Source organism: Oreochromis niloticus, linkage group LG20 (genome assembly GCF_001858045.2).
Source record: "Oreochromis niloticus isolate F11D_XX linkage group LG20, O_niloticus_UMD_NMBU, whole genome shotgun sequence".
Classification (NCBI taxonomy): domain Eukaryota; kingdom Metazoa; phylum Chordata; class Actinopteri; order Cichliformes; family Cichlidae; genus Oreochromis; species Oreochromis niloticus.
Window position 1 is genome coordinate 22,448,835 of NC_031984.2, and position 23,997 is coordinate 22,472,831.

General features: G+C 39.2%; 1 protein-coding gene across 1 annotated transcript in view; it reads right to left on the reverse strand.

The window, feature by feature from the left end:
• Positions 1-23,997, reverse strand: part of pex14 (peroxisomal biogenesis factor 14) — a 44,806-nt gene that overhangs the window by 16,212 nt on the left and 4,597 nt on the right. The window contains exons 3-4 of the mRNA XM_005478220.4: positions 9,066-9,150; positions 2,513-2,635 (exon numbers count right to left, since the gene is read on the reverse strand). Of these exons, the coding sequence (XP_005478277.1) occupies positions 2,513-2,635; positions 9,066-9,150 (208 nt within the window). The remainder of the gene's footprint in view (positions 1-2,512; positions 2,636-9,065; positions 9,151-23,997) is intronic.

Here is a 23,997-nt window from a genome sequence, read left to right on the forward strand (position 1 = left end):
GGGATACAAGACAAACTCGAGCTGCACTAAAACTTGAAATGAAGCATTAAAAGTATTGCATAATTTCTTTTGAGAGTGCTGACTGACCTTTGCACGATTAAACATTTAATATAACTCAACTAGCACTTCTTTCCATTAACAACCCCTGTGGTAAGTCTAGAGCACTTGCCTGTCATTGCAAATAACACATTGTCCTTGGCATTGTTGTAGCAGGACAGCCACAGCAGCTCTGATTAGTGGTACTACAGCTTATTCTATAGTTCCTGATTACAGCTGAGACTGTGGTGCCACTGATTTTTAAAGGGTCATTGATCTTCCAGCATCCTTTTCTCAGAATCACATTTTCCAGTTCTTTTCCATGTAGCGCCCTCATGGATACACGCATATACAGTAGAAACAGCCCAGAAGTGCAAAACTAAGAAAGTTGTGGCATTCACAGGTCATTTTATGACCATGATAACACAAGTAGGTCAAATGAAAAACACTTTTTGTTCAGTAATCAAAGATTATGCAAGTTGTGTATCGGTAATCACAAGTGTATTCACTTTTTGTTGCATTTCATTTTTACTTAAAGCTTCGTATTTTGCAATATATTTTGGTTTTGGTAAAACACTTGACATTTAATTGATATTGAACAGGACTGTACTCACCTCTCTTGTGTGTATGACATAATAATGAACCCTGTTTAAGCAGAACATCTGAACCATAAGGGTTAAGCCTACAGAAATAAACATGCACTCTTTATTGTGCTTTTCTATTAAAGGCTACCATTGTCTTCCAATGGTAGCCTTTCGGGTGGGGGTGACAGGGGCAGATACAGTGTTTATATATAAACCTTCAAAACTAAACAGAAAGGTAAGAGAGAGTGTATTTGTGCTTTTAGAAGTTGCCGTCTTGCTGAATGACAGATAATGTGAAAGTGTGTCATTGTGCAAGCTGTCATCTGGGTAGGCCAACTGTCTGTCAAGGTGGAAATTCCCCTCTTAAGAGGAGAAGCATTCAACTGAAAATGTCACTAAACAACAAACAGGTCTTGAGGAAATATATGAGTTTTTCTTTATTTACTCTGGTGGGGCCAAAATGAATAGGAAATTATTAGAGGCTAGGCCACTGAAGCACACCATTGATATTCTATTACAGGTCTGATTTCACCTAATGGGTTATGTGGTACATGTTTACTGGCTTGAAGTAAGTAAACCAGATTGATTTTGTGCCTTAGCACTTGTGTGATTTTTACATGCAAATAAAATGAGAGACCCGCTGTCATACAGGACTACATGGTATATTTCCAAGGTGAATGCTACTTTATTCTCCATCTCAAGGGCACATTTCATTGCTTTGCAGCATACTGCAATGATCCTGTAACCTTTCCTATCGAAAATTTTGAATCAATCTCCAACATCCATATGGTAACCACATAAATTTAGGTCTTCGTCAACATAGCTGAGATAGACTTGTCACCTATCCCAGAATACCACGCATCTGAAAGGCCTGGAAGTCCTTGGGATAGGTGTTTGACCCTGAACAAGCCTCACTGCATCACCAGGGGTCTTCACTTTCTCTTTCCTCCTCTTTTAGGACCTTTCATTCTTTTCCCATCTCTCCTTTTTTCTATACCACTTCCACTTGTCCTTTTTTTTTTTTATTTGGTCACTTAAGCTGTGGAACTGTGGTCTCCATCCCCCGTTTTTCCAATCTCCTCTCAAATTTATTGGGTTCAGTGGAGGCCTTCCTGTCCTTCTACCGTGTGGAAATAGAGATCAGAGTATCCATTACTTCGACAGAGATGGATGCGGGTCCCTGTGCACCGTCCCCATAAGAAGGACATCAAAGGGAGGTAGCCCCCTCTTTTCGGCATGACCCCCCATACAAGACTCCGCGCTCTCACCTCATTATGCAGTTCCCTTATAGCCGTTTTGATATAAAACCCTCCACTATGGACAGAGAGCTGCGAGTCTTCCTAACTACATGGCCATCCCATCAACATCACATTCATTACAAAACATGAGATGCCGGGGGAGTCAAGGACAGTGTGGTAATAAATGAGGGTGGAATACATCTGGAATCATTGTCATATGGGTTAAGCATTACGTGGACTTCATTCTGCATTGGTAAATCAGTGGACAGCACTCATAACCTCCTGAGGTAATAAAGATACAGGTTGTGGTGTGGGGTCTCGCCAGGGGGAACCCCTTGAAAGAGAATGGCAAGAGACTTCATAAGCTTGTGCTCATATTTCCTGTGTCTAAATCCACAGTGCAGGAAATATATGTTGTATGCTACGTATAACTGTAATACTTGTAAAGAGCGAGGTATATGGGGAGCTACAGATAAATTAAACAAACTAAACAGGGTTAACAAAAGCAAGAGGGAAGCTCTCTAACAACAAATCTGCAAAGCACAAGGATCTCTGTTCAGTCTCAAATCCTTAAGTCTCAAACTATTTCTGAAGGGCATGGATGCACTCATTTGCAGGTGCTAAAAAAGTTGAGAAAACGATATATGTACTCACTGAGCGGTGGAGGAGGAAGCTGAGCTGCATGGAGTGGATGAGCGGGCCCTGCAGGGACCAGAGGCAGCGCTTCTGTGGAGCCAGAACGCTGGATGGCCAACTCTACCTCTTCATCTGTCAGGCCTGTAATGAAGACACACACTTATAAGGCATTCGCAAAAATGTTCCCTTAATGGGAAAAACCAAATGGCTCTTTGGCTATCATAATGTATGCTTAAATACTTCCCAAGCTCCTCACAAATCTTTTAAGTAGAATTTAGAGAAAGTATGTCAAATCTCATTCAATTTCACAAAGACTCTTTCTCAAAAATGTATTTTCATTTCATAATTCGGAAATTCCAGCGAGAGTTTTTGATTCAGGGACATCCATCAAAGGAAGAGAGTGCGGAAAGGTTCACACAGTGAAATCTGAAACTCTGCTAGCCTATTAACTGCCACCAAAGGCAAAGAAAATAAGAGTCTGTCCACTTCTCCAGTTATATTTCCCATGTGGAGATTTCATACACCCCAGACAGTGAAAATGCATTATTTTAATTTCTTCATTGTAATGTAAATGTATTACATAATTTTGCAAATGCCAATATAATTTAATCTTCAGATCTTTTTAATGATTTTAGTGATGATTAAATTGCAAAGGGCTCCCCGATGGAGAATCAGAGGGGAGGAGGAAAAAAAATCTAATATGAACATCTCCTTTTGTGGCAAGAAAGGATTTTATTTCAGCCACCATATGCTGCCAATGCTGTGGGTCTCATCTTTTAATGAGCATCTTACTCTAAACAAAGAAAATAATTACAACTTTTGATGAAACATGCTTGGAAAAAACAAAAAACACATTTATAGCAGAACAATTAAGAAAAAGCTGAAGACAAAATTCCAAAACTGGAACATATTGTAGTTCTTAGATAGAGATAAGCACCTTATAATGAAGAAGCAACACAATTTACATTAGAATATTTTATACTTCTTCTCCAAGATTTTAGCCATTACTTCCTTCTGTAATTTCACTTACTTAATGATAGACAATCAGATTTGTAAAAGAGTCTTTTACTTCAACTTTTCCCTCAGGATTTAGTTTCTCGCATGCGCTGCCTAACGCTTCCTCCATCTTTTCAGAGATATTGAGAGAACAGAAAGTGTTCGTATGCAGTATTTCAAGTGACTGCTTCAAGTTTTCATTAACAGAACAGTATCTGCACAGAGATATAACAGTTCTTCTACTGACCTCCAGAGTGGCCTATACGAGATACATACATACAATAACCTCCAAGTGGATTGATAGTTTTATGAGAAGTCAAATGTAAAGAGGAAAGTTTCCTTTCTGAAGGTGGACAAGATGTGATTTAAAAAAAAGGAAAAGAGAAACAAGTCCTCCCATTTGAATACCTGTTTAAGTCTTTAACTGTGAAGCAAATCTGAATTCACACTTGAGCATGTACCCGCAGGCCAAAGGAATAACAAATCCTGTGATAATCTAGCAGAAAGCTTATGCCAAGAGAGGTCCCTCCAGTCACCTATTTAAATGCTCAAAGGAATGGCCATGAAAATTGTTGAATAATTGAAGGCAAATATTGGCCAGCCTGTAGCAGAGCAGGTCCTGAGTGCCAGGAAGTGGTGAGCGCCATGCGCTGAGTTTGTGCAGTCAGACTGCACTGTCAAATAAGCAATAATGTGTCCCTGGACTCCTGTTTCATCTGACCGCAGCAGACTACATGGTGACAGACTATTGAGTGAGACATGCGATGATCTCAGTTTCACCAAACAAGACAAGATATATTAAAACAAAAGAAAAGAGACAAAAAAAGGAAATTTCCCTTCACCTTGAAATTTAAGGTCTTTAAAAAGGAAACAAAAAACTACATTTAGGCTGCTGTTGAGACCAATATATGTACATGTTAATAGCTCTTCACATCTTTGATGTTGTTTACGCAGCAAATGAAAGGTTTTTGTTTTTTACCCAACATCAAAATAAAATACCTGGAAATTCCAAAAGCTGATTTCCTGTGAAATTACAGCTTGCTAAGTTGTGTTTGAGGCTCTGATCTGTTTATTGCCGTGGGGGAAGACAACAGCAAACAAAAGAGCCCTCAGATCCCAAAGAAAAAGGAACAAGGTGAAAGTGAGTTTTACATATAAAAGGAAAAGACAAAAAAGGGATTGTGAAATTTATTATGGGTTCCAAAACCTGTGGAATGACCCCTGGACCCCCATTTCAGATCGACCTGTGGGGAGATGAATTTTTTAAGACATAAATTACACCTAATGACGACACCATAAAAAAGAACAATAATGGAAAGCTATTCTGTATTTCATTATACTGTATTATTTGGTGCACCTGATACACGCAGTGCCTGTTTATGAGTCACCGTATTAGCAGATGCTCTGCCAAAGCATTTGCTTTGACCTTGCCATTCTCATTGGGGCATGAAATTACGGTGCTGGCACCTCGATATTACAGCTATAAATACTGTAAACTGCATATCTGGGCTACGTTTTCTATTGTCTTTCAACATAAACCTGATCGGTATTTATTTAAAGGAAAACCCATTGCTCGTCAGGTTATTTACAGCTCTATTTTCACTGGCTCATATTCTCTGGGTATTTTTTAAGGGCAAAGAGGCAGCAGGGCTCTAGCATTAAATCTATTTCTCCAATTCTGGCACTTCTGGACTTTATGGGTCAAGACCTAGCCTGGACAGCCAATTATAAGAATTGCTTACTAAAATATTTTGTGTGGTAAAAGGTGAATGCCTTTTTCGCTGTCCTCCAAGGCCTGAACTATGAAGTTGCCCTTGAGTGAAAATTACTTACATTTTGAATATTATGGAAAAAAAATGCAAGCCAGGGGTCATAAATAGATGGAGGTCAATGGGTTATTAAGGAGAAGTTCAAACTGTTTCCCAAGCTATACTGCCGAGGGAGATTCTACATGTCATTTGGTTCTGTTCAACAGCTTGAACATTGCCCCTAAATAATGACCATTCTCATAGAGTATTCATTTATGTATTAAAAAAGGGGACTCTGCTCTCATTTCCCTGCTTTATCGCCTTGTAGTGATGACAAAGTGGGCAAGGCCTAGGCTAGGTGGCGCCGTGGAGTAATTTATAACCACATCAATCCCTTTACCTTCCATGCAGGCCTTGGTCATTGTCATTTTTGTCCGAGAGGTGAGTCACATAACCCCACTTACAAACAGCATCCTATTAATATCTGGGATGATGAACCTTACTCTTACCTCCATAGCAGGTATGGTAATAGACCAAAAGCCTACCTCTGTTTCCCCTGACCCTCCATCACTGGCCCACTTCTCAGGGTGAAATCTCTTAGGGTTATTTATTCAACTCAATAACAACTGAGACGTTATTAAAAAAAATAAATAAATAAAAACAGTCACGCCATCATTTATATCTCACCAACTCCGAATGCCCTGTACCTGTTTCACATGCTGAAATTACCTGTACACTCCTTGTGTTTACTTTCCAAAACAAATTACCTTCGGTTTGTCAAACTAGGAGCGGCCGGGTGATGTCACCTTAGGTCCCACGGTCAAAGTGACACACTGAGAACTGGAAAATGTTGTTGACTTTGTTCTGAGAATTAGATTTTTTTTGGTAATTATGTGTGTAACTGCTAATTGTCTGGGTTAAATGGTGGTGCCAAAGTGGAGGGTTAGTCTCTTTAGTTGCTGCATCTGTTAATTGAAGAAGACATAGATGGCACAATTCACTAGATGAGAGTCTAGCGCATTATATTTCACTCAAACACAATAAAATTTACTTGATCTTGGCAGTCAACGACTAAGGCAAAATTGCTTCAAGATTGCGGTATGACAGTTTAAAATGCAATTCATTTCCTCACTCCTCTGTAAAAGCCAGGGAAAAAAGCATCTCTGGGTTTAAATCTTGATTTATATTACATCAAAGTGACAAAGTTTCAATATTTCAGCCAGTTTATTCAACTTCAAGGACTCGAGAAGGGCAGCTTGAAATATTGGACTGCATAATTGCCAATTCATACCCTGAAATTGACAGTTGAAGGAAAACAGAAAATTATATTTTTCAATGAATATTGAAATAAACCACACTATTAGGCTCTCTTTGGAAAAAACAGACATGTAACCAGAGAGGCATCCTTCAGTGCAGATTAGGGCACAAATGCGCTGGGAAATAATATGCACGACTGAGATTATTGTGTAAAGATTCTGCAACATGCAATCAAAGTGGGCCCTATTTTCCCCTTCATCAGCTGTCCAGCGTAAGTACTGGCAGCAAGAGGAATCCAATTTAAATTCCACTCTACCAGGAGATGGTATTGTTTCATTTTATGTGTGCTTTGACATTTCTGGCTGTTAATATAGAGTAAAATCCAGAAGTATTTACATAAATATGACATTAAACTGTATTAGAAATTAAGACTGACACATTTGCTGTGGTGACTGTGGGAGAAGGAGGATGATGATTGAGTTTCTTTGTCAAAAGGTTGAAAGGACAATACATGCTGGGTACAGGAGCATGCAAAAGTCTGAGCGCTGGCCTACTGCCGCCTGTATAAAAGCTTATTGTGGCTCAGCAAGCAGTCACCAATGAACAAGATTACTAATCTGATTCAGCTTACCAACGTGTCTTATGGGTGGAAAACGGAAAGTTTCAAAATCAAATTCTTGTCAGTGTCGATGTCGATGCTTCTGAGAAGATGAACAAAGACTAAAAGATATTTTGTACTGATGCTTCATTTTATTTTGTTACTATGAATGTAACTGAGAAGTGCAATTCATAGCAATAATTTATGAATTAACACAAACACCGGCGCGATAAAGTTATTTTGTTTAAATTCCCACAAAGAAATATTTCAATCAAGAAATGTGGTATATTGATGAAAAAGATCTGACAGGTGATTCATCACTTAAAGTACACTTTACTTTTATTTTTAGCAGTCAACTAAGATTAGTTCCTTACTAAGCAGCATTGCGGTACAATATCTATGTTTCAAGCGCAGCTTAAAAAAAGCCTTTTCCTGACATAATTTCCTGTAATATGATCAACGTCGATCTCTAAGACAAAAAATTACTGTACTTAAATAAAAATCACAAAAACACAAAGAAACTGATTTAATAAAGCACGAGGGTAACAGTAGAGCTTTTTTCCTGAAACAGGAGAAATCTCAAAGCTTGAGTATTGGATTTAAACAACTTCCAGGTTCACTGCTGTATGACTGTACAAGTCAAGAGTTATCCTAAGAATACTGCAGAGTGCTACTCAAACATACTTTGTGCTTAGTGTTTCATTGCCCATATCTCCCATCTCTCTCTCTGTAAGATCGATGTCCTTATGCAAATCCAGAGTTCTTGTTTAGATCTACAGCGGAACCGATTTTCCAAAATAAATCTGCATTAAAGCGTCATACATATTTCATGGACTTAAAGTGCAGTAAGAGCAAACCGATTTGGATAGTGGAGCTCCGTGGAGTTTGCATCAAGGCTGAAAGTAAGAAGAAAATAAGGTGCAGCATGGCATCCTTTGACAATAATGAGGCCTTGTTACATTTCAATTAACCAACGGCAGACTGATAACATGCCTTAGTTGTTAATAATGAAAGAAAAAGACCAAAAAAAATACATTTCAAATGATATCAAGAGAGCCATATGAGATGAGTGTAGTAGCAGCCGGCAACCATGGATTTGGTTTCAGGTTACCTTTCCTAGTCACAGAGCTTTTAGGCTCACTTTTCACTGTTTGGCTACTCTAAACACTGAATGCAAAGTCCCTAAGCGCTGTACAAGTACAGTCCCCACATACTGAACTGTCTCACTGCAAATTTAAATAAAAACACTCCCCACAAAGCGTTTATCCAAGGTAAAAGACACACACACACACACACACACACACACACACACACACACACACACACACACACACACATTACATACTATTACAGCTCAGCCATAGACTGACTGTTATAAATACATGGCATAACACTGCAGTTCTACTGCTGCATTATATTGAACTGACTTAAATGAGTTCAGAGTAATAAAGCTTTTTGCAACTTTTATTGCACAAACAATATTCTACTGTGTGTTAGAAATATCTCAATGAATTGCAAAGAAAGTGAAGAGCCAGCAAACATTCCAACCTCCCCTGCTTAGAAAACCTTCTCGTGCCGGGCCTCAAATTTACGATAACTGTTAAATTAAGTAAAAGGGTTAAAATGCTGGAAGGCAATATTGATAATTCCATTGAAAATGCAGAGGGAGTTTGTCAATATTAATTTTCCTGAACCCAAAGGAGCATCCAGACTGGTGTGTCATTTATTCACAGGGCCTGAATCATGTTCTCTGAAGCTAAATCGACCCCTATTAGATCCCCCTGAAGGCAAAGAGCCATGGCCACAACCTTTGACCCCAACAGAATGATCTTACAAAAAATAGCATCTGTATCTTTGCCAACCACATTTTGTGAATAAACATACTGATTGTAATACCACAGCCATTTCCCCCCAAATTATGTATACTGTTCACAGCTTTCAGCATCAATCAAGCAAATGAGAAGTCTCTCACCTTTTTTCTTCAAGAAGGCTTTTCTGAGGGCCAAGGGACTCTGATGTACTTTTGGGTTCTGTAGAAATTGTATAGCAGTGGTAATCTGGGGAGAGACAAATGTGATTTAATCCCTCGTAATGATATAACATGAGAGGAAGAAGATAAGCTTTGCAGCAAACTGATGCTTTTCACAGCACAAACAACAGTCTAGACCTTTAAGAAAAAGGTTCATTATCAGTCCAACCCCACAGGAAAAAAAGAAAAACCTTAAATGGATTCCATTTGATAGTTGCTTTTACGCCCCCCCCACACCCAGCAGTGAGGAAAAAGACCACCTGACCACTTTCCAGCTAAATGTGGGGAATGACCAAATCAGCAGTTATAAAATTAGCCCATCAAGAGTGCTGGACAAATGGAGTATGGAGCTTAATTTGCTATTACCCTCTTAAAGACAAACTTCCATTCTTAAGTGCGGAGTGGAAGAAAATCTATACTTAATGCAGAGGTGATCATTTGTATCTAATAACTTGAGAATCCTAGGCTGAAAACTTCTGTAATTCTTCCAGTTAAAAACCTGCCATGATCAAATCACCCAGCCTGAATGTTGTAATGACTTGAAACGTTAATGCACTAGAACGTTAAATAGCATCAGAACACCAGTAGTTTTAAGTGCATTGCGTTCATCGATTCTATTATGTTTTCCTTCGAGATGCACCTTAATTTTCCACCCCAGTATGCATTTCCAAGAATTGGAGGGAGGGAAAAAAAATCTTCCTCAAATGGCATTAAAACATAAATTTGAAGTGGGCGCCATGAAGTGGCGCCTCCTAAAATAGATAAATATGTAAGAACACAGAGAACGGGGAAACACACTAGAGAGGAGGTTTCGATGACTTATTATCGCACCTGTGGTCCCCGTGATTCAATTGTAAAAGTCATCCCTCTAATAGGTTGAAAGGTTTTGATTACTCTTCTTTTCTCTTAGTGTTGAAAGATACAAAGTGATTGAGCGCCCTGCCAGTGGTAATTCATTTTGGGTAATGCATTGCATATACTAAGAACCTGTTTCAATCCAAAAGAATTGCAGTTTAAACTTGTCCAAGTGGTAGGAGTGGCAGGGAAGCTGTTTAAAAAGTGAGATTTCTGTCACAAGCACACAGTACAGTAGAGAATTATAGCACAGGCATCTTTAAGAAACTTATCAAACGCGGATTACAAACAAACCTAAAATGAGCATCTGAATAATAATAACATTTCTTCTTTATACAACCCAGTGAACCTTTCATTAAAATGCACCACTTTGATTTCATGAGATCGCTGCCACAACTGATGTAGACACTAATCTACATTTTCACTGGGACACCACGGTGACCTTGATGTACACAAGGGTTACGCAAGAGGTGCGGAATTTCCTGGATCTCTATATATGCTGAGGGCTTATTAAAGCCAGTCACCCGGAACCTTCATTGTGACAACCAGATTAAACCATTTGCATGGTGACCCCTTAACTGATGTTCTGGGCCAAAAGATACAGTCAAAACACAGAGAAAATATCCCTTTGATAAAAAAGACAAAATCACTCTAGTGCTTGCAAGGCGCTCACTGTCCAAGTCAGTGAGCCATTACCACAAGACACAGCATGTGGTAATGGCAGAAACTAGAGATAATAAACACACTAAAATCTAATACTCCAATATTTATTACGGTAAATAACAGAGTTATATACAGGAGGCCCGCTGAGAGGTAATGACCTAACAGGGAAAGAATATGCTGAATGAGCAGTCCTTGTTTACATTCGCTTAAAATTTCAGTAGCACAATATTGACAAGAAAATTGTATCAGCGTTAACAGGCGTAAGTGTGACATCTTAGTAAGGACCGCAGCTAGCTCAGCGGCAAACTAATGAGGCAAATGTCCATTTGGTTAAAACTGTTGTGGTAGATCTTCAGGGAGAGGAAAAATGCACTTCTTAGCAGATGACATAGATGCTTTGCACAAGTTCCATCCAGACATCTCAATCAATTATAACCACATTGCACAGATTTCAGTCTTGTTATTGACTTATGGATCACCCCAGTTATAGTGTTGGGTAGCACACAACTGGGGCTTTTAGGGGGGTGGGGGTAAGATGGATAACAGTACAAGGCGCATTTGAGTAGACAGCATAAATAACTAAAACAGAAATGAGGCGAATTTCCTTCCTTGCAGGAAACTGGTAAATGATTTTTGGTGCGAAGAACAATTAGGTTTCTTTGTAAAACCTCTTGTAAAGGTTCAACTCCTAATGCACCAGAGTGCTCCATGTTAAGAGCGATAATCTTTGCAAACCAGATAACCAATAAAGTGTCAGGTAAAGCCGAAAAAGAGGTGAAAACTCAATCACAGAAAGAGATAACATTAACCAACACACTTAAAGAGAGTGAACTTGATGAACGGACAAGATTACAGAAATGTTATTGAGTTTGAATTGGACAAGAATTTGCACTGCACTTGTCTGAAAATTACAACTGTGATACCTTGAATTGTGAGAAATGAGGCTGAAATCCAATTACGTTCGAACTGCATGGATAGACGCCTGAGGGAATCCATGTAACCAGTTGTACGTTTTTGCCCCAACTAGTAACGGCACTTAACCATAATATACCGTAAGACCCACCTATGGATATTTTACAGGAATTCAAGAGCAGGTGTGAGCATCTGGGAAATTCAGACTTTCAATCATCAGACACCAATTCGTGGTATATCTTACAATTGATTCTTTGGGCTGGTTTCTGTATTTGTAGCTAGTTTCAGTTTTAAAGTAACCAGAATTTTAACCACGAGAAATTAAAAAGACATCTGAGAAGAGAGAAAAGATTTGTGTTTTCAGTCTGAATTATTTAGGCCAACTCAAACCGCCACTTATCGAGCAATTACTGTGCAATACGGTAAAAATGCAGTTTTAGGGTTGCAAACTTTCTTGGAATAAACAAGAACGCTTTGATAAAAGATACCATACCAGAGTTAAAAAAAAACAAAAACCAAAACTCAAGATTTTCCATCCACAGTCTCATGGTATCACATATTCTTATCTAAAACACTTCAAACAATTCAAAAAAAAAAAAAGAAAAGAAAAAAAAAGAAAAGAAAAGAAGAAGACGAAAAAAAAAAGAGTGCAACATCAACTTTTTACATTTTTGAACAGGAAATGACTGGCATGTACTGAGCAACTCTTTACTCCTTATCTGTTCTGCAAAAATATGTACACAATTTGTCTGCAACATTGAAAAGATTTGCAGGACTTGATGGAACTAGAAGCTGGGTGGGGGTGCAATTGAGGGTCTAAAAGGAAATCATTAGCAAGTATAGAATTCGGGCTCAGTGTGAATCAATTCATTCCAAATTGCCCTGGCCTGTACATTTGTGGAGAAGTGCCCCTGATATAATAACAGACTGATAGACATGAACAAAAATTGTGTTAAGCTAGTCTCAAATTTCCCCCCCAAACACACGTTTGGAGGACCAAAAGCAGGAGAAAGTGAGAGACGGCGAAAAATGAAGCTCTATATTAATTTGGTGCTTTCATGGATGATCTGCTATCAGGGGCAGCTGTCTTAAATGACTTAACCCAATACCTTTCTGATATCAGAGCCCTGCCAGAAAGGAATTAACTTTTAATGCAATTATTGTATTTCCTTTAGTTGCCTGACTGCTTGATGTGGCCAACAGTGCTTTTTAATCTTTTTAAAAGAGCAGCTTTAAATGCCCTTCTAATTGTGACATCTTTCCCGCCTTAATGTGACCTTTAGTGGAGAAAGCAAGGCCACTTGGGAACAGCTATAGGGAATTACTGACCCTGAGAGACATCAGGAAGTGAGGTGCAGAGCTGGCCATTTAGCTAACATCCACAGTTGTTCAGACACTCCAGGAGCTTCAAGGGCCCTGCTGGAGACGAATCTTTCTAACAATGACTGTACAAAAAGAACCCTTCATTTCTCACTCATTGTTGCTCGGCCCCTTCATGTGCAGTGCTTTTTCAAAGAAGTTAGAACGCTACAAAATGAAATGAGCAGCAATTACCGAAACTTGTCTTCAGCATAAGCAAAATCTGATAAAGGATTACTGGTTAAACGTGGGCTTTTCTAAACTACTTTGCATCTGTTCACACGTTATTTTGAGTACGGGGGTAAATAACAGTGGGTTGGCGTTTTGTGTGTTACACTCTGAAATGTGGTCAATCTTTATTGAATGATCCTAACTTTTGAAATTTAAAGGTCAGAGTCAACATTTCAGCAGATGAAAAAGGGTCATGGAAAACTTCATTGACATTTGCTATGCAAAGGTTTAAAAATAACATGCGCTGTATCAGTGTCAGAGCCATGGGCAAGGCTACGATCATGACATCAAAAGCATATTATGCAATTTTTGTAAAGGGGGGGTTGGTGGACGGAAATTGAGCTTTTTTTTTTTTTTCAAGACCACTTGCATATAGAGAACAAACTTTCCATTCAGCAGCATTTCCCTATCAAAGTTCTGTCATCACAAACATGGAAAAGTTGAGTAGTTTAGTGGTGAGAAAAACCGAGGGCCGCAGTAGACTGTATTCGACAAGGCCACTGACAAAAAGGTAAAAACGCACTTAATATGATATTGTGAATAACGCTACACTTGTCAAAGAAAAAGAAAGGGGGGGAAAAAAGGAAGCTGCCCTGTTATTTTTGAAATACAAGCAATTTTTAGAATAGTGTAAAACTATATTTCAAAACTGTGTTTAATTTGCTGGAAATGTTTCACTTCCTTTAAACTTTAAGTTCAGAATTTTCCAAAAAAAGAAAAACGTTTTATTGGCTTCTTTTTTTACTGACTTGCAAAATAATTGAACTTCTTTCAAGAGCCGGTTGTACGGGGTAAAAAAAAAAAAAATCCTCATTCTGCAGAACGAGCAGAAAAAGAAAGAGTAGTTGAAGCTACCACGTGTTTTAACGGAACATGAAGCAACAACAAAGTCACGCGCTTTGTTTATTCTTGCGAGATCTAAACATGAAGACAAACACGTGGCACTCGGCCAATTCAAAACTAGCTTGACAGATACGCTATAAAGCCAAATCTGACATTTCTTAATGTGCAACTGTCAGTCGTGCTGCCTGGGGTTGCCCTTGCTAAACTAGTGAGACAGATGACTGTTTAGATAAGGACATCCCCAGTGGGGCTCCGAGAGCCCCGAGAGCCTTGATGACTAAAGAGGAGCGACTCTGTGAGTGACACCTCACTTTCACTTACTTTGGGCAAAAATACTGCCTGGCCTATACATTCCTTTTAATTCAGGTAAAAGGCCCAAACCATGAGTTTGAAGCTGCTCTCAGAGATGAGGGTCATCAGAGATTAACCCATGGCACTTTAGCAGTGGGGGTGCAAGAAGCGAGTCGCAGCGAAGCACAACAAACTACTTAGCTACCACAAAACATTCCAGCCCCTTCTCAGCTGCAATCCAGTAATGGATACTTCCTCAGCTCCTCGATTGGTCAAAATGTTTTCATACAATAATTTAATTCAGAAACACATTTACAAAGCAGGAGTAATCAATTTTAATTAGTTGATTTTTTTTTTCATTCGCATAAAATTTAATGTACTGCCATCGATCTCCTTTGTTCTTTAATGCAGTGCCTCTTTCCTGTAATTCGAAGCTTTTTCTTTTTCTTTTTTCTTTCTTTCTTACGCAGTCAGTGATGACATTGTGTGACAAGCAGCTCCGTGTGCTTTTCAGTGACCGTTTTCAAAACATGAAAATGCTCACAACGCAACTTCATCTACGCACAGCGTAGCAAAAAAAATGTAGTCATAATGCGGTCTGTAAATGCGTCGAGTACGAAAAATGTTCTGTTTAAAAATGACTCCAATCGAATATACGAGAAAAACGTTTAAAATAGAATAAAAGATACTAAACTGTCAGAAACTTTCTGATCATTTCTTGCTGATTTAAAATTTCTTATCATTAAAATGTTTTTGAAAAATCAAAAAAATAAACAAACAAAATAAACAAAGCAGCAACAGTTTCATGCATGTTTTAACAACAATAAACAGTTAAGTTTACAATGAAAACTTAGATGAATGGAAAGAAATAGAAAGTGGTTTTGCTGTTATGAAAAAACAAAAACAATTTTTATTGAACGTTTTAAAATAGCAAATTTCATAACACAATATACACTGAGGTTAACACAAAATGGCCAGACATTTATATTATGGCATATATATATATATATATATATATGAAGAGATCTAAATAAATAAGTTCAGTTCTTTGGTAAAGAGAAATGAGAGACGCAATTTGCTACGGTAACATAAAGAAGTACAGGGTCTTTTCTTAAACCTGCCACTGCTCTGTGTGTTGTCCTTCACATCATCAGGGCCTGCCGGCCTTTCACATTCAATTAGTTGATTGAGGCAAAATGCAAGCGGCACCAGCAGCAAACAACGTGAAGCTTGTGTCCAAGCGACACACCACAGAAGTTGTGTTGTGGTGTCAGGAGAAGAGCTGCTTCCGTCACAAGCAACTTACAGTGACAAGCCTATCCTCCTCTGTTCATCCAAAACTGCTCTGCTCACTGAGGAAGCACCCACCCATGGACACAAACTCATGCATACACATCCTGTAATGCATACAACTGAAGCACTACGATAGGCAAATAAAGCCGAGAGCTGCGGCGAAGATGCAGAGAGTTGGCATCAGTTTTGTGTGCAGTCCTGCTAGCCTGCCAAATTGACTAATAAAACTAAAATAGAGAGGCCAGTGACAACAGAGAGAGAGGTGTCCTTTTATTGATCAAATTATTCCTTCTTGGGTACACTGTGCCACTGGATAAGCCTATGCTCAGAAAGACAACTAGACAGATTGTGACATTCCAGTGACATTGTAATTGTGTGTCAACCCTTTTCCAGTCAATAGGCTGAATGCACTAATCATGTGTCTTGGATCAGCAATTTCATGGTCTTCAAAGGGGACCAGGAATTGGTGGCATGACCCTCCATACAGGGTTAGACCCCTCTTTCCTCAGTGAGTTCCACAGAGAGAAGGAGAGGGGAAGGATGGTGTAAAGGGAGACGCGCCAAGGAAGGCACAGAGCCAGGAAAGATGAACATCGCCATCTACTGGCCAGGGCTGGCAGAAGTGGCATACGAGGGGTGGGGTTGGCAGTTTACCCTTGCGGCCTGTCTTTCACTGAGACCTGTCAGAAACATTTAGACACACTTGCCAAGACAATGGGCCACACATCTACCGTAGTAGACAAGTCAGGCTGAAATAAACATCGAACCAGGGAGGAAACTTAAGGCAGCAGGCCTTCGTTTGGTTTTGGAGAAAGAGTGCAGCGGCAAGAGTCTGCTCCTGATCACACTAAGTGACAAAGAAATGTGTTGGCTAATTCTCTTTTTTTCCAGAGGCATCCAACCACCGCTAAGAGTCTAACCTCGAGAGTAGGAAAACCATAAAGAGTGGGATGCTGACAGCAAAAAACAGAACAAAACAAACAAACAAACAAAAAACAGCAATCATCAGGTCCAGAAAAGTACCACTTGTATTTCTTTTTTAATTCTGAGAGAGAAAAAAAAGACAGCTCATAAAAAAAAGCCATTTAGTTTAACCTTTGTAAACCAGATAACGATACACGATGAGCGAGTTATAAAAAGTCACCGTGATAAAGTGATAAAATGTGTAACATCTGGTTTATACGTGCCCCGCCTAAACGTTATCCTTCTCTTTTGAGAAGTGCACACAGAATTTTCAGGTTTTGCAACATGGCTGCCTGGTAATCTAAACTTAAGAGACTCTCATACAGCACATAAATTTATACGATTTATGTTCTTCCTTTAGATCTCAAATCAGCATCTTAACACTTTATGACTACGTGACAATCAGAGGCAGTGGTCAAAGTTTAGGCGTCGACACCCATCTTAGCTGAACATCAAGTCACGCGGTGACAGGGGAAAATACATGTTTTACCATGCGCCTCCAAAAGAAAGAGAGAGAGGAGACAACCCGCAGTGAACCACTATAATGTCACACGAGGTGGCGTGTTACAGCAAAAGGGGCTGAGTTGGCAAGCAGCTCAGCAGCAGACGCACACCTGTTCTGACATTTTCTGTCGACCTTGACACAGAAAACACACGACAATGCCACTCTCTGTATTTTAAAAGTACAGGCTGTTTGACGAAGCCCCTTCACTTCCCCTTTTCTCATCCCCATGATACCCAAAACCACTTTCCACACACTTTTGGAACCATGACGCAGCACGTACAGATGTGAGGGGGAACAGACAGGTAGCAGTGCCATTAAAAGAATGGAGAAAATCTACAAGGAGAGACAAGCGAAAAAAATAAATAAATAAAAAAAAATCTGCGAGTGAGTGAAATTTGGAGACAACCGAAGGCCGCTGGGCGACTGTCAGAGTTGGCTGACTCTTTCCACAGGATTGCAGGCCGCCAATACCTCGCTTAAAATCCCACAGTCCACAGTAAACACAATCTGGAAAGGACGGAAAGGCCTCAGCCTCGCCTCTATTTATTCCATTTCTAACGTCTCCTTGTCACCCTTTCTTTTGAAATTCATGACAGAGCTACAATGCATCCATCCATCTACTATTTTAATCAAAGGGAAAGCAAAGTGCTGCTGCCAGGAGAGCTGCACAGGAAAACAAATGCAATCTTCCTGTTAATCACTGCATTAACAAGAAGTTGACAGTCTTGAAGCACATGCTGGGGAGGGGAGCCACTCCAGGTGTTGGGTAATTGTCAGTTGTGCCATTGGCTATTTATTTATTTAATTTATTTATTTTTTAACTACTGTGTCACTGTCTGTTTGACTCCTGGTTTACAGTTGCTCTCTACCTTTAAATACAGACACAAACGAGAAGACTCTGGATGAAGGCGAAGGAGTCTACCTATTACCAGTGCCTGATGAAGTGCTTAATTTTAAAGGTTAACAAGGGAGGCCTAATTTAAAATAACATGAAAACACACGCAAGCGCCTTGACTATTCTAGAAAGAAAGAAAATAATAAAATCATATTTGGTGACTTTGAGGCAAGAAAATGTTTTAGAAAGATGTGACAGTAACCAGAAAAAAACAACAACAACTTACCAACACACAGCAACTTGTCAGATTTATTCACTTGGCCCTTTTTAAAAAAAAAAAAAAAATCTGTTTAATCTCTTTAACTGCAGGTGCAAGGATCCAGTTTCATTTTCCAACCAGAAACAGTTTTACAGTTTTACAGTTTTTACTGGCATTACACTTCTAAGCCACACCTAAAGTCTAATTGGAGCGTAATATTTTTGTTCAAGTGCTCCATTTTAGCTCCATTTTATCTTAGTTTCTATATTCTGTCACTTTCATTTTAGCCTACAGAGTAGCATACTATCTTTTTTTTCTTCAGATTTCTCAGATAAAGCCACAATCTCAGGGCGCCACACACAGAGAAACTCTGAAATCCCATTAGCATTTTGCTTTCATTATTTTTAATCAAACCCTGAAAACTGACACATATTAATTAATATCCATTACCAGTTTTTTTGCCCCCTCTCCCAGAGAAGACGTTCGGGGGGGAAAAAAGAAGCAATTAACTTAACAAAATAATCAAAAAAATTGTTACAGAAATCTCTGATAAATGTCATGTGAGGTCCCATCTAAATGTAAGAAGTGTAATACATTCTTGCTGTCATATTCCATTAAACTGCTATTACAGTCTTGATAGAACTATTAGTCACTACATTATTAATAACATTAATGTATTTACATTTTGGGTGTACAAGCCTGCTTTCATGCAATAATTTATGAAGGCGACTTCAGATATGTTATAATGTTCCCCATCGAGCCTCTTTTGTGCTTATTATTGATTGTGAAAACAGTCAAAAACTCCAAATCTAATATCCCTCTGCCCTCCCCCATACCCCTTAATGTATTGGAGTGGTCTGTTTACATTAAGGACTGGAATAAAGTGCATTTACATCTGAAGCATAAGTTCATAATTTACATTCCAACATTTATTAGAGGTGACAAACGAGCATTTGGTCCACTCGTGCTTTTCCACAATGCAGCACTCATTCAATCCATATAAATTACAGCTGGGATAGGGAGTGCAAGAGCAAATTATTTTATTATATGTATGCATGTATGACTCTATAGGGGGTTACTAAGACAAACAGGGAATTACTTGATTAGGCCAACCGTGGTTTACAAAGAAAGAAATATGAGACTGAGGGTTAGGCCAATGAAATTTTAGCATAAATGTTTGGCTCTTATTCAAATACCTAAAACACACAGACTGCTGTATTGCCGTGGTACTACACTGCACTACTGTGCATTTCATACAGGGTAGAAACAGCTCTTTTAAGTATTGCCGTTCCAATAGCTTATCCTTAGTTAGCACTAATATTATTCAATTAAAAGAAACTTGCCTAAAAGGCAGTATTATATTACATAATTAGACAGGGCAGCATTTTCAGAAGTGTAGTTACAAATGCACTGAGGGGATCCCAGCATTTGAACAAATATCTAGCGCTGTAGGGGAGCTTGCCGACAAATTAACAGCTAATAACTTACTGGGAAGCAAGATAAAAAGAGAAAAAAAATGTTCCCCAAAGTGTCAATTACAAATAATTTTTCCTCTGATTTCTACACTTGTGAAAGCACGATATGCTAAAAGGCATTTTTAATAGTGTGCCAAAATTGCAGGATATCCATTTCTTTTTTCTTTTTTCTTTTTTTTTAACGCTCTGAATTTATTAAGAAAGATAATTCAGCATCGGCAGCAGGACTGTTTAGGATAGCTGCGAAAGCATACGACTCCCATCTGAGAGCATTTAGTGGACTGATAGGAGAGACAGACAGGTGCAGGGACAAGGGAAATGAAGGAGGATTCAATCAAATTCATGTTCATTAAAATCCGAGGACATCACAAAAATGAGAAAGATGCTGACAAATCAAAGGGTCTCAGTACCTGAATTACCATAGTCATTTACTTATTAAAGCCAGGATGCTTCGTGTCAATCAAGAGCCATCACATTCTCCATTTGCAGCGGAAAGCCACTGTAATTGCTTCTCATACTAATCAACACAACTTGTGTAATTATGCCTTGAAAGTGACATTGGAGGCTGAGAGCGATGTGAGCAGTCTTGACAGCAGAGACATCTCAGATTCATCAGGAGATTTCCAGCCTTGCTGCAAGGAGACAAGCCACTCTCAGACCAAGTTACTCACTCGAGCAGTTTACAACCATAAACACAAAGAAAAGATGATAAATCAAGCCGAAGTAATTACAAAGCAGAATAGAGAGTATAAAGGAAGCTCAGCTCAATAAGACCACTTTCCCAAGTATATTGAGGCAAAATGACTACGCTGTAATTAAACTGGTGTCGTATTTCTGTCATTTCTTAAGTAAACATATTGTGACAGTTCACTAAATTGTGGGAGAATAGGAAATTACAGCTCTGTTACCATGCTGTTTACATTAATATACTCGCAGAGACAAAAAACCCTACAAATAAAGTTCTAAGTATTCATTAAAGTTTATTGAATTCAGCTTAATCACAGACTTTACATATGTCTCCAAAATGAACTTTGCGTAAAACTAACTTCAACATTCCTCTGCGCATTGGAAAACTATCCAAACCATATTCCCAGGCTGCATCTGTCACTAGTCACACTGCGGCCCAGCCAGGAAGGTCAGAGCGAGGTCAAATGACAGCAACAAATCAAGAGCCACGGTTATGACATTAAACTCCATCTACAAAAAAAAAAAGGTGCTTATTTTTGACATACAGTGGCAACAGCTGCTTCTTCATTTACTGGGAACTTTACAGTGAATTGAAAGCCTTGCGGGGCTTTCGTCAAAAGACTGAAAACGCTATTGTCTGGGGCTGGCAATTGGGATCTAGTCCGGCTCAGCACACAAGGCAGAAACCACAAAATAAAAATAATTTATAAAATGGGTTGGACTCATCTGTGCTCATCCCTTTCAAAGAGGTGGGTGGAACCATCACCAACATCAAAAAGGAGTCAACTGATAATTCTGGCATTCTGCAGGGGAATAAGCGTAATGATTTCATTTGCGAACAGAAACGAAGATGAGGGATTTATGGCTCATAAAAAGTTCAAACGACAGAAAAACCAAAATCTTTGTCTGTGTCATTCCTCGCTCATGACCTCCAAACTTCAGCACATGTTGAAGGCCAAGTAAGAAAATGCTCTTTTGTGGCCAGATATGAGAAAAACAAGTACAGTTACTGACATAGAAAACAGAGGCTTTTACAGGAAAAGCCACCGTGATTCACCCCCTGCGTTCAACTCTAATGAGTCAAAAAGTGTGACCTGCACTTAAACAAGAAGTCACAGCCAGAAGCTGTAAACTCATTTTCCCCCCATCCAAGCCAGCAACGTCGGCAGGACCTGGAAGATGTGCTCCGAGCATGCACGATAAATCTGACGTGAAATCATAATCATAAAAGCAATTAGCTGACCCTGCGCCACTCGTCCTTGGACATGACAGTGAGAATTCATACAGAGTCCTCTAAGGAGGCTGGCTGCCGGGTTGGGCGAGGAGGGGGAAAAAGTGCAACACAGCAACAATAAAATGGAGGGCCCTTCCTGTGTCATTAACCACTGAAACAAACAGTGCATGATGCACAATGAGCGCTGTGAAACAGAGAATTGAGCCTTGATGCTTTTCAAAGGGAAAACTTCCCCGCGACCACTAAACCCGACTGTGCCGTGCAGATGTTCCTTTTGTAAAAGTGCGGGCACAGAGACATACACAGACACACACAGACACAGTGCCATACCACTTAATCCCCACCCCCACTACGCATTATATTACATCACCTTGCACTACCTTGCAGTGTGAATACAGCTTGCAGATTACATCTTAAACGAACTTACTTATTTAGAATCACCACAAAAACACGAAGGCGGACGCTTTCGACACCTCTTTGATCTGTGCTTTTTGCAGAGTGTGTCGCATGTTTACAGTAAGCATGACAGGATACAGAGACTATTGACTATGAGATAGCAGTTGATCGGGTTGATCAGACCTCTCTCTTTCAAGGAGTGCACTACTTTTTAAGAAATCTCTCTTCCCCCACCTTTGGCACACACATCCACACACACCCACACACACCCACACACTCACAGAATATCTTGCCATCACTTCCCACTCAGTAATTACACCAAGGCCGAACTAGTGGCTGCCACCTAGTGACCGTCTTCCCCAATAATCATGAAATATCTCTATGGCTCGCGCCCCCACTCGGACCATAACTCTCCTTTACTGCAGACAGCTCCAATAAAGGATTACAATTACAATTAAAGTAATGAGCAAAGAGGAAAAAAGGAAAATCTCAGAGAAGGATCCCTTGACTAACTAAATGGTAGCCTAGTTCCTTGACAGAATGGAGTTACTATAGCAGGCTCATTACTGGCTCCCATTTCTTATTCTGCCCCAATAATTAATTTGGAGCATGTTGAAACCTGGAGTTGTGAAAAAAAAATTAAAATAATAGCTTTAAGAGTGATGGATGTGAAATGAATTGAAATATGATTGTCAAATTAGAGATTCACTTCTTGTTATTCTTTGCTTTATGGTGGCTGAACTGTAAAAAAAAAAAAAAAAAAAAAAAAAAAAATCTACTGTATGTACATTTTTAGGTTAACTTGTAGACATCTTTTGAAGATTTCTACACTCACTCACATACATGCATATTTAGGGTAAACTGATATTAAAAGGAGACATCTCCTTTAAACACATGTTCCATGGGAAAAGTCATTGAGGGCAAAAAATAACTGAGTCAAGACCCGAGAGTAACCTCTGACTTCCTGGTATCACCACTGTGTTACATTTGTGCTACACCCACGCATATGTGAGGAAAAAAAAAACTCAAACATATGAGCAACATCTGTCTGCCTGCAACTCACGGGACTCAGCAAAAGACCCATCAGGGAAGGGAGAGGTGAAATAAGGAGAGAACGATCCAGAGAACAACAAAAGGGGACAGCGGCAGCAGTGGTTCCTTCATGTCTTTGGCCACACCAATTACTGTTGGCAGGTCCTCTGCCAACCAGCCAGGTCCCCCACAACTTCTGCACTTAACACACTGTTCCTTTTATTCCCTCTCTGTAGCGAGATGGCTATTGCAGAGGGGCTACGGAAATTTGGAGACTGCTGAGCCAAAACAGATCACTTCAAAGCGGCTTATTTAACGCTTGCTAAATTTTTCATCACAGTCGCTTAATATCCTGGGGAAGGAGAGCTTTTGAAGTTGCTGTGAGACCGGGGGTTTGTTCTTCTTACCGTTCTTTTTCCCCTCCCTCTGCTGTACTAAAATCCCCAAACCTAAACACATAAAACACGCCCAGTTCACACTATCTGTGTCTACATGTGCAAAAGGTACAGAAGCACCTACTGCAAACAAAAAAACCACACGCTTTCATACCCACAAACAAATATGCACTTCTTAAACTGAGGTTTGTTTTTTTTTCAGTGCAAAGAGTAAAGAACGGGGTAAACGGTAACCTAAATCTGTAAGAATTGCATTTAGCGATGACACGTGACCCTTTAGTTTGTGATCCGAGGTAGTGAGTGTATTTCCAAAGAGTTCCGAGTTAATCGGTTCAAAGGAAATTAAGGAGCAAGAATTCTAACAAGAAATATACAACTTTAACTTTATTATTCAGGAAAATAATTAAAAACTTAAAATAAAAATATACCTTTAAAGTACACAAGTACAAAGCCAAACTGTTCTTTCATATCATATAGTTTCTAACAGGAGAAAAGAAATGTAAACATTTTAAAATATAAATGCATAAAAACTATAATGCATCTTATTTTGGGGAAGTAAATTTTAATTTTATTCCAATAGATCTGGTTAACCTGTCAAAATATCTATATTACGCCAATATATTCGCCAATTTCTTTCAGTATTCTCA